The sequence below is a fragment of the Physeter macrocephalus genome, chromosome 14 (assembly GCF_002837175.3).
Source record: "Physeter macrocephalus isolate SW-GA chromosome 14, ASM283717v5, whole genome shotgun sequence".
Classification (NCBI taxonomy): domain Eukaryota; kingdom Metazoa; phylum Chordata; class Mammalia; order Artiodactyla; family Physeteridae; genus Physeter; species Physeter macrocephalus.
This window is the reverse complement of record NC_041227.1, coordinates 76,575,496-76,588,828: the sequence shown is the minus strand read 5'-3', so window position 1 is coordinate 76,588,828 and position 13,333 is coordinate 76,575,496. Positions and strand designations below refer to the sequence as shown.

The 13,333-nt window shown below is 45.7% G+C and overlaps 1 protein-coding gene across 3 annotated transcripts in view; it reads left to right on the top strand.

Annotated features, from left to right (window-relative positions):
* Nucleotides 1-5,395: 5,395 nt before the first annotated feature.
* The window catches only part of LMTK2 (lemur tyrosine kinase 2), an 81,830-nt gene continuing 73,892 nt past the window's right edge, over nucleotides 5,396-13,333 (top strand). Inside the window, exons 1-2 of one of the 3 annotated variants that reach the window (XM_024121017.3) lie at nucleotides 5,728-5,791; nucleotides 10,402-10,822. Coding sequence is in view for 2 of the 3 variants with exons in the window: in XM_024120996.2 (XP_023976764.1) it covers nucleotides 5,710-5,791 (82 nt within the window). In the remaining variant the exon portion in view is untranslated. Of the gene's footprint in view, nucleotides 5,792-10,401; nucleotides 10,823-13,333 lie in introns of all 3 variants that reach the window. The other 2 variants (XM_024121007.2, XM_024120996.2) reach the window with 2 other exon arrangements.

Below are 13,333 nucleotides of genomic sequence, written 5' to 3'. Positions count from 1 at the left end.
CTGACTGCAGCGGATGCTCGGTGAATACCTGAGGGTCTGGCTCAGGAGCAGCCCCAAGGGTGCTGGCTGGACCCACGGGAGGGAGCCACCAAGAATCCTTGCAGAAGATTGAAGTAGCTGAGACTTGGTTTCAAGGATCTTCTGATGCTCTGAGAGGTTGCACAGGGCTGAGAAGTGGCTGGAGAGCAGTGGACAGCCACAGAAGAGCTGGGCTCGGGTTCAGGACATGAGCAGCCACCAAGGGGGCTGGGCAGCAGGGGACTGCGTGCCAGGATGACGCAGCTGCCAGCATCACCTTGGACCTGGAAAGATGTGCTGTACCCTGGCTGCTGGGGCCCCAGAGGGCATGCCTGGTCCATAGTCTTCATAGTGGGAGGTGACCTTCCTACTACCAAGATTCGTATCATGGGGGTTTCTCAATACGGGAAGGAATTCAGCTTCTGGGCAGGCCAAAGAGAGAAGAAACCCAAGTGTTCATCCCAGGAGGAGAATCTGTCTTTCGCAACAGATTTATTTTATTGAGCAACTATTGCCTTCAGGGTAGCATTTGTTTCCCCACCTCCTCTCTTCCCCCATCCCTACCTCTCACCTGAGGGGCACACATAGGGCAATTTGGCTCACAGCTCATATTCACAAAAGTCCTTCAATGTTTGCGTTTGACATTACTGAGCTTTGATTTGGAGACGCGCAAGGAGCCTGGAGCCTGGCTGCCTGAGTTTGGGTCCTGCCCCTGCTACTTACTAGCTATGTGACCTTGGCTAAAGTACTTAACTCCTCCTCTTCTGTTTCCCCATCTGTAAAATGGGAATGTCAGTAGCTTACACCAGTCACAAAAAGCCACATATTGAATGATGCCATTTATAGGAAATGTCCAGATTAGGTAAATCCGTAGAGACGAAAAGTAGATTCGTGGTTTCCAAGGACTAGCAGGAGGGGTGCAATGGGGAGTGACAGCAAGTGAGTACAGAGTTTCTTTTAGGGATGATGAAAATAGTCTAAAATTAGTTGAAGTTTAAAGAGTTATCATAAAACGCTTAGAGCGGTACCTGAAATACAGAAAATGATTTGTAAGTCATTGTTAAGTAAAACTCACTTCCAGATGAAGGCATTCACCCTGATGAGCTTGGGAAAAATATGCTCATAATGTGATTTTAAAGCGGTATTCCATTCCTGAATCTCACTGTCTGTTGAGTACTTTTATAAATCCTGTAATTATCTTGGGGATAGCGTTGTTCATTCGTTCATTTTTACCATGTTGGGGCCCCACCTCCATAAATGGGTGGCGGCTCAGGGCTCTGAAAGGCCACCACGTCTGGCGAGCTGTCCTTGACTCAGTCAGCTTTAGACAGAGGACCTAGAAGGCAACAGAAGGTGAGGACTTCATACAAAGGCATTTAGAAGGAGAGTTGAGGATGAGGTGTGTGGCCTTTGTTTCACTGGCAGAGAACTAGGAAGAGGTGATTTCCAAGCTGCATGGTCTCTTTCTTTGCTCAAAGCTGAATTAAGGTAATGCAACCACAAAAAAGGATTCAAGTCAGCAAGCGGCAGTCATAGAGACCCTCTGGAGGGTGCCCTATGGCAAGACCTCTAGTGCGCATAACAAGTGGCTCTCTGGGAGGAAAAGAGCCTTGATTAGTAATGTTTGCCAATTTCCATGGGGTAAATACTCAAGCTATAGACATGATATCGCTGGAGTCAGAGTTGGCAAGAGTTGTGCAGTAGTACAGTCTTATATAGCATTTCTGCTCTACTATATAGCTACAACAGATGTAAATAACCTCAAAGCATAGATAACAGTAAATGTAGCAAAATAATTGACTTTTTAGTATTTATGACCTTTGCTTTTTAATGACAGCTTTGAGATATAATTCACAAACCACAAAATTCACTCCTTTAAAATGGATTTTAGTATATTCACGGAGTTGTGCAATGATCACCATTATCTAATTTTAGAATATTTCCAACACCCCCCAAAGAAACCCCATACCTATTAGCAGTCACTCCCCATTTCTTCCCTTGGCCCTAGGCAACCACTAAGCTAATTTCTGCCTCTATGGATTTGCTTAATCTGGACATTTCATAAAAATGGAATCATACAACATACCTTTCGTGACTGGCTCTTTTCACTGAGCGTAACGCCGAGGTTCCTCTGTGCTGTAACATGTATCAGTACTTCACTCCTTTTCACTGCTGAATAATATTCCATTACAAGGATATACCATATTTTGTTAATCCATTTATCAGTCGATGGACATTGCGCAGTTTCCACCTTTTGGCTGTTATAAATAATGCTGCTATGACTGTCGGTGGACAAGGTTTGATGTGGACATATGTCTTCAATTATATTAGGTGTCTATCTAGGAGTAGAATTGTTGGGTCATATGGTGACTCTACGTTTAACATTTTGAGGAACTGTCAGGCTATTTTCCAAAGCAGCCGCCCATTGGCACCTCATTTCCTAAATTTTTCTTTTACATTTTCAATCAGCCATCTGGTGTCCCTGGCTCAGGAAGCTGCAATGTTAAACAATTGCCACTGATTGTTTTCAACAAACTGGGGGTAGTGCTTTTGCACTAAGGGAGTTCTGACTCTGTCAAATAAAGACAAATCCTGAGAATAATGCCTTTCTAGGGAGCTGCCTGACAGGTCAAATCGTGACAGTCTTCTGGGGATGCAGCTTTCGGGAGAGCTCCAAACCTGTTCTGTCCCCTCCAGTAGCTTAGCTAGGCTGTTCATTTTCACAGCTACCATGGTTGTGAGGCTAATGTTTTTCAAGGCTACCACGGAGACGGGAGAGAAGAATGTGGCTACAGCAAGTGAACGCACCACTAAGCTCACAGCTCTCACTGAGGTCAGCCATTTTTCTTTCGTAAATGCTCCTTGTGTTGTTGCAAACCTTTGGCTAATTTCTAGAGTTCCGAAGAAGTCGATTTTTTTTTTTTTTTTTTCCTTTTTTGCGGTACGCGGGCCTCTCACCGTCGCGGCCTCTCCCGTCGCGGAGCACAGGCTCCGGACGCGCAGGCCCAGCGGCCACGGCCCACGGGCCCAGCCGCCCCGCGGCACGTGGGATCCTCCAGGACCGGGGCACGAACCCACGCCCCCTGCATCGGCAGGCGGACTCTCAACCACTGCGCCACCAGGGAAGCCCCGAAGAAGTCGATTTTGACAATTTTTGCTCGTCTTCTCATTGCTTTCCATTCTGCAAATGCTTCCCCTTATTACTTTTGTTGTAATATAATTTATTTAATTGCAAGTTTATATAAATTAGTTCTCAGCAATGGCTGTGTCTGACAGCTGGCGTGCAAAATTCCTGAAGATTTAACAATTGGCTTTCACAAGCTGGCACCAGCTGGCTCCGGTACACCACTGACAGGACCCTCACAGACGCACCCATCTGATCCAGCTCAGCCCTGCAGACATTTAGGGTACTCGCTGAGTGCCAGATCCTCAGAGATGCATATGCTCATCCAGTACTAACCTGAATCCATTTCCCTTGAATCCAGCCCTCAGCCAGAGCTTGCTGGCAGGACAGACAATGCCTGTAGAACCATCCAAGTGATGGCTTGGCAGGCAAGAAAAATTGGAAAAGGCCGAGCACAGGTGAGAACAGCTACAGAAACACTGAAAGATATTGCTTCTCAGCTTAGGGATCTAATCCCAAATTGTGCCAAAGGTTGCTTTCTGAGTCCTAGAGGAAACTAAACAAAGCACACAGGTTCTTATTCGCTTTATAAATTCTCTAACTGGAAGTCTTCAAGAGAGCAGTGGGCAAAGGTGTGAGCAGTGAGGTAGGTGGTAGGTTAAAGGTTTCCATTAGACACCATCCGAGCAATGTGCACCTTAACCCTTGCTCTGTGAAGTGGAAAGGAAAAAAGTCTTTTAAAAAACTTTTCAGCTGGTCGAATAATAATGAAACCTGCTTTGGGATTGTGGTCTGACATGTGGTCGTTGGAGCTCACTTTAATTATGATTAACAACCACAAGGATTATGAGTCAGGGCTTTGATTGGGCCAGCACTGCTGCACACAGATCCAGTGACTCCCCACGGGAAACAGCGTGAGCATTCCCTGGCTTTCTCAAACTCAAAGTCTGGAGCTTCCCGGTCCAAGGAGAAGCACAACGGGGTGATTGTGTCTCTTTTCCAGACCTTTGCCTTCCTTTCCTTTCCCACATAGAGATCAGCAGACAGCCATATACGCTTTAACCCAGCACTTCCACATTCCAGCTATTTGTTTACTTAGGTGTTTATCGGCTTGCCTTAATCGTTCAACAAATATCCCCTGGGCATGGTCCATGTGTCCACACGGGGTTAGCCCCCCACAGAGAGCTGGCATTTGGGATGGACATTTGGGGAGGCTCCCCCGTGCCGCCCCATCTGATAAGATTCAAAACAGTCCCTCTCATGCACAAACTGGGCTATGAGTGCATTCTCCGGAAGAGCCCAGCATTTTCTCAGCCTCCAGGCTTCTGATCATTGTCACTTCTACCTGGCAAGTATTTTTTTCTCTGCCCTTTCTGCAGAAGGATGCTCTCCTCACCTGTTGGCTGGGTCTTGTCACTTGGTGGGAAGAGGCGGGCACCCAGGACCAGGCACCATTGCTTTGGAGAATTCCTAGTGGAGCCGCCCCCAGCTGACACGTGCACAGTTCCTGTTCTTAGGGAGCTTATAGTCACAGGAACAGTAAAATGTGGCAGCTGGGATAGCAGTCTGTCCAGGGCCAGGGACAGACTTTCCTTTCCACTTCACATATAGTCACAGGAACAGTAAAATGTGGCAGCTGGGATAGCAGTCTGTCCAGGGCCAGGGAGGGGCACCTTAGGAGTTGCTAGTCATTTCTCCTGAGGTTGGGAGAGGCCTTCTTAGATGACATCATTCTTCAGGTGAGTCTCGACGGTGGAAAGGGAGTCTGCCAGGTGGCCAAGAAAGGACAGGAAGGGCACTCTTGCCAAGAGGAACAGCTTGAGCTCAGGAGCTGAATTAGTGGGTGCGAGGGGAGAGGTATTCCATTCTTGTTGAATTGAAATAAAAAAGCCCAAAGCTCCTTGGTGGCTGATAGGTCAACCTAAGAAGAGTCTAAAACGTCTGTTGCAAGTAAAAAAAGGCAGAAGACAAAACAGGCCTATTTTTACACGTTTTAAAATACTGAGAAAAAAATTCAGAATGGATTCTGGATGCTTTTCATTGTCTTCTTTATACTTCCCTTTTTAAAAAATTGTAAAATAATTGCTGGCATCACCTGCTGCTCACGCACTTCTTGGTCTGCAGGGGGCGCACCGGCGGCCACCCTCCCTCCGCCAGGGTGATGGGCGGGGCCGCCCAGGCGGGTGTGGAGCTGGCGATTGGCGGGATGGGCTGTCTATCACGGCGTCCCGCCCCCCCCCACCCTACGTCACATGACGCAGCCCATCATGGCGCTGGGAGCGCGGCCGCACTGGCCCGCGGCTCCGCAGAGCTGCTGCCGTTGCTTCTGTTGAGAGGCGGCGGCGGCGGCGGCGCAGGCGGGCGGGCAGGAAGGATGGTGTTTCTGTGGTTGGAGCGGTGGGTGCGGACCAGGATCTGGGCTGAAGTTCGGCCGAAACGACGTGTGCTCAGGAGCAGCCGGCGCGGGTGCCGCTGAGGCAGCGGAGGGAGGCAGGACCGACTGACGGACGGACGGACGGACGGAAGGCAACCCGAGAGCCAGTCTCCGGGGCCGCGCCGTGGGCGAGATGCCGGGGCCCCCGCCGTTGCTGCTGCTCCTCCTGGCCGCCGGCAGTGCCGGGGCCGCGCCACTTCCGCAAACAGGTGCAGGTGAGCGGGCCCGAGGCAGGGACGGGGTTGAGGGGACCGGGCTGCGGGGCCGCTGCGACTGGGAAGGAGGCTGGGAAGGAGGCTGCAGGCCCGGTCCGGCCTCGGCGCCGAGGAATCGGAGGGCCTGCCGGGGCGGGAGGCCCGGGGAAGCGAGTGATCAGGGAGATTTTGCAGCAGGGACGTGTGTGTGTGTGTGGGGGGGGCTGCCTGTCGAGGGCCGAAGCGGGGGCGAGGCGATGCGGATGGGGCTGGGGAGGACTGCGAGCGGGGAGGCAGCGACCGACCTCTCCCGGGGTAGACTGCAGCACCGGCTCTGGACCTGTTGCCTGAAGGTCCTCAGCCTACATCCCTTGCTGGCAGTTCTGCTTCCTTTTCCAGATGTCACCTGCCTCCTGTGCTTTTCTCACATCTTATAATAAGAACCGTTTCTTAGCCCTAATCATACTTAAATGCAAATGACTTGGAGAGCTGCGCTGAGTTTCGCTCCCTGTAACTTGTTCTGAAGTTGTAAATTGATTTTAGACGCTGTGCGTTTTATTCAGATTGAATCTCTGGGGATGAGAAGGAAACCACTCTATAAATATCTCTACTTTAGGGAGCCAGTGATTAGAGTAGCAGCCTTTGAATAACTATTGACAAAATGGCCCAAGGGTGATTGAAGTTTCTATTTTAGTTACGTCAGTGTGTGATTTTCTTTTTTTCTCCCCATCGTTTTCGTTTGTGGTTTATTTTCTCAGATAAAACTTCAGTCCAGGAAAGCATCTCAAGTTGGATAATTTCTTTTTAAGGAAAAAAATAATCTAGGCTAATTTGCCATTATCATCTGTTGCTTATCTTTGAAATGAGGGGAGACTGAAATTTCATAGAATCGTGGAATTTTAGAGATGGGAGAGACCTTAAAGAAAATTTAGTCCAATTTCTTTCATTTTGCAGTTGAAGGTAGTGAGGCCCTGGGGGTCAAATGACCTACCCAAGGTGACACAGCTAAATTTTAGGAGGAGCCACAACTTAAACCCAGGTCTTAGATTGCCCTAGCTGTGTGCTTTTTCTGCTTTACCGCTTCAGGTCTCTTATTAGCTGTTTAGAATACTCTTGAGGTCAAGAGTTATTTTAGAATGATGTTAATTGGGTGCAGAATGTGGAAAGTACTGTCCCTAGTAAAGACATATTTTTCAAACACACCTACAATGGAAGCTAAATATAATTGTTTCCAGAGACACACCAGGTTATGTCATTGAGTGCCCTTTAGTGGGGTATAAACTGTTATCATTGTACCATGTAGTGTATTGCTAAATTGCTGCCACTGCCTTAGATCAAATATGTGTCAGGTGAATTCTGTTTTCTGACCTGATAGATAAGAAGAGTGAATATTATGAGGAATGTATAGGCAGCCCAGGTAAGAGTCACAGAAAGTACCTGGGAAATTATAAAAGACTGTAGGGGGAAGTGTCGGTGTTGATATTGAAACAGATTCATAGTGAAATTGAAAATTAGCACTAGAATAGGATAGTGGATAAAGATTACATATGTGAAAGGGATTCAAGAAGTTTCCAGATGACTTTGCTCTTAATCGAAGTTTTACATATTTTGTAAAACAGATTCTATTTAGGAAACTTTGGAAATGTGTCTGCTTATAAACCTTTTTTTTTTTTTTTGGCCGAACCGTGAGGCCTGCGGGATCTTGGTTCCCCGACCAGGGATTGAACCCGTGCCCCCTCCAGTGGAAGCATGGAGTCTTAACCACCGGTCCACCAGGGAAGTCCCTATAAACCTCTTAATGTGTTTGTTCCCTTCTTTTACTATTTCATGGAGGTATGAATAAAAAAATTGAAGTTTTTTTTTTTTTTTTGGAGTGTTGTATGTAAAACAAAGCAATCAAGAAAATTAATCCATAAATAGAAATATTAAATCTTGGCATTAAAAAAATGTAAAGAACTATTTGGTGACCTGTAGCAGCTTTTGTAGATTTTCCCTCATGTTCTGTTGCTTGGAGGGTGTATGGTGAGACTTGTGGCCTATGGATGACAAGTACCTACTAGGGTTAAATTACGTGGAAAAGATGCACAATCACACATAGATTTGGGAGGTTTTATTTCCATTCAGAAGAGATTGTTAATCCTGGTAATGGGGGTAGATTCTTGACCAAGAAGAGTAAAGAAACCTTTGAGCTAATCCTGATAAGTGAGTTGGCTAGTTAAGAAAGAGGAACCCCTCTGGAACATACATAGTAAATAAAAGAGCAGTTAAACATTGAAAACAACTATCAAGCTTTTGATTATCTGGGGGCCTGTACTCCTCACAAAGGGAGAGCTGGCCATTTTCAAATTCAGAGCAGATCCATTGTATATGGTCTTTGCCTCCTTGGCCTTATTCTGCTTGAAGTTCAAACTGGTTAATACTGCCTTGGAGAAAGCATGGCTTATCAACAGTAGGTGGGAAAAAATACTTGTATTGTATCCTTTGCCAGCCTGTCTGCATGGGGAAATGAGACAGTTAACTGAAATTCAGCATTTAAATCGAAGTTCATTTATCCCACGTTTCTTTGTCATCCAAAATCATTTCTAGGTTCTAAAGTTGAAAAACGACATTTACCCATTCAGTCATAATAAGCTTTGTAAATATGTGGATTGCCTTTGCCCATCAGGCAAGAAGGCATTTCTAGGTTGAACTGGGGGGCGGGGGAGAATCTCTTTATCACTCTGAGAGTCCCTTATGTCCTCCCTGGGGGTGGGGGGGGGTCTTTTCCTGAGAATCTGTATTTCTGCAGGCGCCCTTGTTATATAGACTGAGATCCTGCTGGCCCTCACTTAGGAAGCTTACGTAAAGAGAGGAAGTCCACTGTTGCACGCACAGTTCAGTTACCAAACTAAGATTACAGTTAAGAAATTCTTTTTCTCCAGATCATAGTTATCGGACCTTTCTTCCCTTGGCAAATATTTATGTGCCTTTTGTAAGATTCTCAGAACTCACATCATAAAGGAAGATGTTGTATGCGTGAAGGCATTCCTCTAAGTCCACAACTTGTTATTAATATTAGGATAGTGGTGAGACAAGGAAACTCACTTCTATTGTTCTGTGGCATATTAGGTCACAGAGTACAGAGGAAGCTTTTAGCAGTTCCAGATAAAGGACCTCACGGAAGTCTGCGAAGCCGGTGGGACTCAGCTACTGATTAAACAGCAGCTTGTGAAACCGGGGCTTTTGTTTTAGATAAAGCAAACAGGCTTGTATCTTGAAAAAGATTTCTGAAGTAAAGGAAGTGCTTTCTAAAGTGTGAATTTTTGTGTTTATTTTAACAGCTTCGGAGAGCTTTCCATGCAAATTCTTGTCAGGGTATATGGCTCTAAGGCTTGAGATCTGATTTAGACTGGGAATGCTGTTAATTGCTTTCAGTTGGTGATATTTTGGGGTTAACTAAGTATGTTCATTTGCATAGTAATAGGAAATCTGTCCAGCAGCTTTGTAGCTGGTCGGCATCGAAGTTACCAAATCTCTACAGTTTTGCTGATATCGGTGTGCTGACCGTTCAGGCAATTCTCTTGAAATTGAGAGCCCTCGGGCCCTCTGTGCTCCTGTGGGCTGTGTCACTTAGAGCAGCTGCACATATAACGAAAAACACTTGGTAATGTAAATGTCATGTAGGGGATAGCCAGGGTTCTGAAACTGTTAAACAGACTAGTCCTCAAAAAAGTCCTTGTAGGTGGACATATAAAAAGAATCCACCTTTTCAGCTCAGTTGGGAGCAAAATTCATGAACCAGTCACAGGAGGAGTGGCGTTGTGGCCAGAGCTTGGACTTTGGAGTTTGGGTGTGAGGCCTTCCTCGGCCACTTTAACGCTTTTAAGACCTTGCCCAGTCCCTTGACCTCTCCAAGCTTCTTGGAATTCAACTATTGAAAAAGGATGATGGTAATATTTACCTAAGGGGTTGCTGTCACGTGATAGCCATGTCTGCTACGGGTTAGGCCCTTGGCAACATAGATTCCTTCATTGCTTCAGATTTCTTTGTAAATTTGGTGGGTTATCCTAGAATTGACTGATGGTGGTTGGTATGGCTTCAAAGAAGGAAGTCACCATGGTAGCTGCTTATCATGGAATGCCTAGAACTTATGGATGTAAAAAAATCTTTGTTTCTCAAAACAGCAAATTATATGATGGGTGAAGATCCTTTAGAGGGAAATCTGGCTTATTGAAGTATGATGTATAAGCTGGTAGTGTTACTTCTTGAAATTCATAGTCTTGGGGAATTATGCTAGAAAATTTTAAGATGATCTGGATTAGTCTGCTTTTATATAATAAACCTGTTTTTGAACATCGAGATGACTAAAGCTCTTGCATGTGAACAGTTGCTGGTTTTAATTTACTTGAAGGAGCCATGGGCAATCTAAGTTTGGTTGATCCCAAACAAAATGGTCTACCCGCAGAAAGCGTCCCTGACGGCAGCCCGTTCACGCTGACTGTGGTAGGACCAGCAAAGGGCTGAGGCTTCCCCTTAGAAAATGTCATTCGGAGAGACGAATGTGACAGACTTGCTCTCTCTCTTTTAAAATTATGTATTTTTGCAGTCCTCTAGCAGTGCTTCACTCTTTGAAATTTTTATTTATTACTCAGACACGAGGAAAAGAATATTATAGAAAGGAGAAGCTGGACAAATGTTCCTGGTCTAAAACAAACTACTGTGTCTGGGGTGGTTTTTAGATTCGAATTCCTGCTTTTCTGTGAATCCTCATATGAAGACGCTGTAAGAAGGCTGAGGAGATGTGGCAAAACCTGTGTCAGAGCAAAATGTTGGAGTGAAGTATTTTTAAGTTGTAGTAAATGACTGGTTTGGAACCATGCCTTGGCATTACAGTTATTTGCCACAAAGAACAGGCATATCAGAAAAATAAGCTCAGTATTTCAAAAGAAGGTTTTGTGCAAAGGTTAGCCCAGTGCAGAGATTCCAGATTTCATTGGACGTTATTGTGATTCAAGTGGGCAACATGAGAACAGCTGATGCCGGATGTCGCGGGTGCCTGAGACGCACAACACGGTGAGCGCCTTTACTTCTCTGAAAGCCTCCGCCCCCCACCCACTGCCCTCCACGCTGACTGCGAAAGAGCGCTTTGTGCTCTTCTGCCTTCCTGGGGCTTCACAGGGGTGGTGGTAAACCTAACACTTTATTTTTAACAGCTTGGCAGATTTTGCAGTTTACTGTATTATATGTTTGTTGTAAAAGGCTTAACTTCCCATCACCTCAAACAGATGTGCCACGACCTGGTGCTATGATGCAGCTGGAATAGCTCTGGGCACCCGGCATCTGACCCCAGTTTGGGAAGCTTTGGGCAGGGAGGTCATGGCAGCTGAGTTTCTGCTGTCGCAGCCTCTGCTCTCCCCCTCTCATGGCACTTTCTTAACAGCTAAATTGATCTGCTCATAGTTTGCAAAATATCCTGTGCAGAGTTCCATCTTCCAGCGCTTCATATTCTGTTTGCAGTTGCCTGACTCTTCCCCTTGTATCTTTTAAGTGCTGTCATCTCTTTGTCTTTTTTTTTTTTTTAACCTCTTTGCAGCCCCAGTTTCCCTACTAAGACCTTTCTCCTTGCCCAGGCTTGGCGATTGCCACCCCTGATGAACTCTTAGAGTGTTTCCTTGTGGGACAAGACGTTCCAGGGCATGCAGCATGAAAACGTGGGAACTTTCTAATTTCTTTTCATTTCGCCCTTAAAAAATTTTGACTTATGTGACTTTTGAGGGTTAGAATGTATTGGTACACTAATGCATTTGTATGACTTGTAAATAAATTTACACGAAATGGAAGGACTACGAAGAAAATTTCCTGGTGGGTTGCGTCATCAAAAAAGGTTTGCGTTTGTTGTACCAGCCTACCACTTGCACTTAGCAAATACCACCTGTTTCTTTAAGTCCTGTCTCTTCACCTGGACTGTAAGCTCTGTGTCTCATCGCCTCAGTACTTCTCGTGTTTGCGTGGTTTTGAAGTTTGTGGGTGATGCTGAAGTATGAGACGGTGCTGAGAGGACTGTTGGAGAACCGAGTTCACCTGACCAGTACTCCAGAGCGTGCGTGTGTTAAAAGGAGGGGGTGTCAGCTTAGACCCTGTCATTGTCCTGCGAACTTCACCTTCATCCAGCCCCAGTCCTTCACCTGGAGTGAGACCATGGATAGTTGTTTTATTTTTAGCCATAAACTTTTCTTTTAGAACAAACGTAGATTTACAGGAAAGTTGCAAAGATGGTACAAAGAGCTCCTATGTATCCTTTGCCCAGTTTTCCCTTTTGACATTGGTAACAACCAGGAGCCGGTACTAATACATTGTTACTAACCAGCCTCCAGACTTTACTCACATTTCTTGAGTGTTTCCCAAATGTCCTTTTTCTGGTTCAGGATCCCACAGGTATGTCTAGTTGTCATGGCTCCTTGGGCCCGTCCAGTCTGTTCCCTGTTTTTGATGATCCTGACATCTTGAGGAGGTCCTGGTCAGGAGTTTTGTAGAATATCCCTCAGCTGGTGCGTGTTCGATGTTTTTCTAGCTATTAGGCTGGGATTCTGTGTTTTGGGGAGGAAGACCACAGAGTTGAAGTGCTGTTCTCATCACATCATGTCAAGGATACGTGCTTTCAAGACTACTAGTCCCTTGATCCCCTGGCCGAGGTGCTGTGTGTCAGCTTTCTCCACTGTCAGGTTACCCTTTCCTCCCTTCTCCGCGCTGCGTGTATGCACAGCCTGCACTTACTTAGTGGTGATGAGTTCCGTGCCACCTCCTTGAGGTAGGAATCACCTGGGATTCTGTATAGGGTATTTAACTATTCTTCCCCATTTATTTCCTTATTCAGTTATTTGTATCAGTATGGACACATGGATATTGATTTTACACTTTGGGTTATAATTCAATACTGTTATTTATTTTGCTGCTTAAATTGGCCCCTGGGAGCCCTTTCAGTTGGCTCCTGTGTCCTATAGACATATGTCCATCTTTCTTTTTTTTTTTTTTTAAGCACTTCCTTGTTTTCTGGCGCTATAAGAAGCTATAGGCTCACCTTGTATATTCCCTGCTCCAGCCCTAGGATCAGCCATGTCTCACGCAGCTTCCTTTTATTGGAGAGTGATATTAGAAACCGATATCTGGGCACTGGATTTGCTTGCTGCTACTGGCACATTTATAATAGGGTTTTTCTTTTTTGTTTGTTTGTTTTTATTTTAATATCTTTATTGGAGCGTAATTGCTTTAAAATGGTGTGTTAGTTTCTGCTTTATAACAAAGTGAATCAGTTATACATATACATATATGCCCATATCTCCTCCCTCTTGCGTCTCCCTCCCACCCCTCTAGGTGGTTCCAAAGCACGGAGCTGATCTCCCTGTGCTATGCGGCTGCTTCCCACTAGCTATCTGTTTTACATTTGGCAGTGTATATATGTCCATGCCACTCTCTCACTTTGTCCCAGCTAACGCTTCCCCCTCCCCGTGTCCTCAAGTCCATTCTCTAGTAGGTCTGCGTCTTTATTCCTGTCCTGCCCCTAGGTTCTTCAGAACCTTTTTTTTT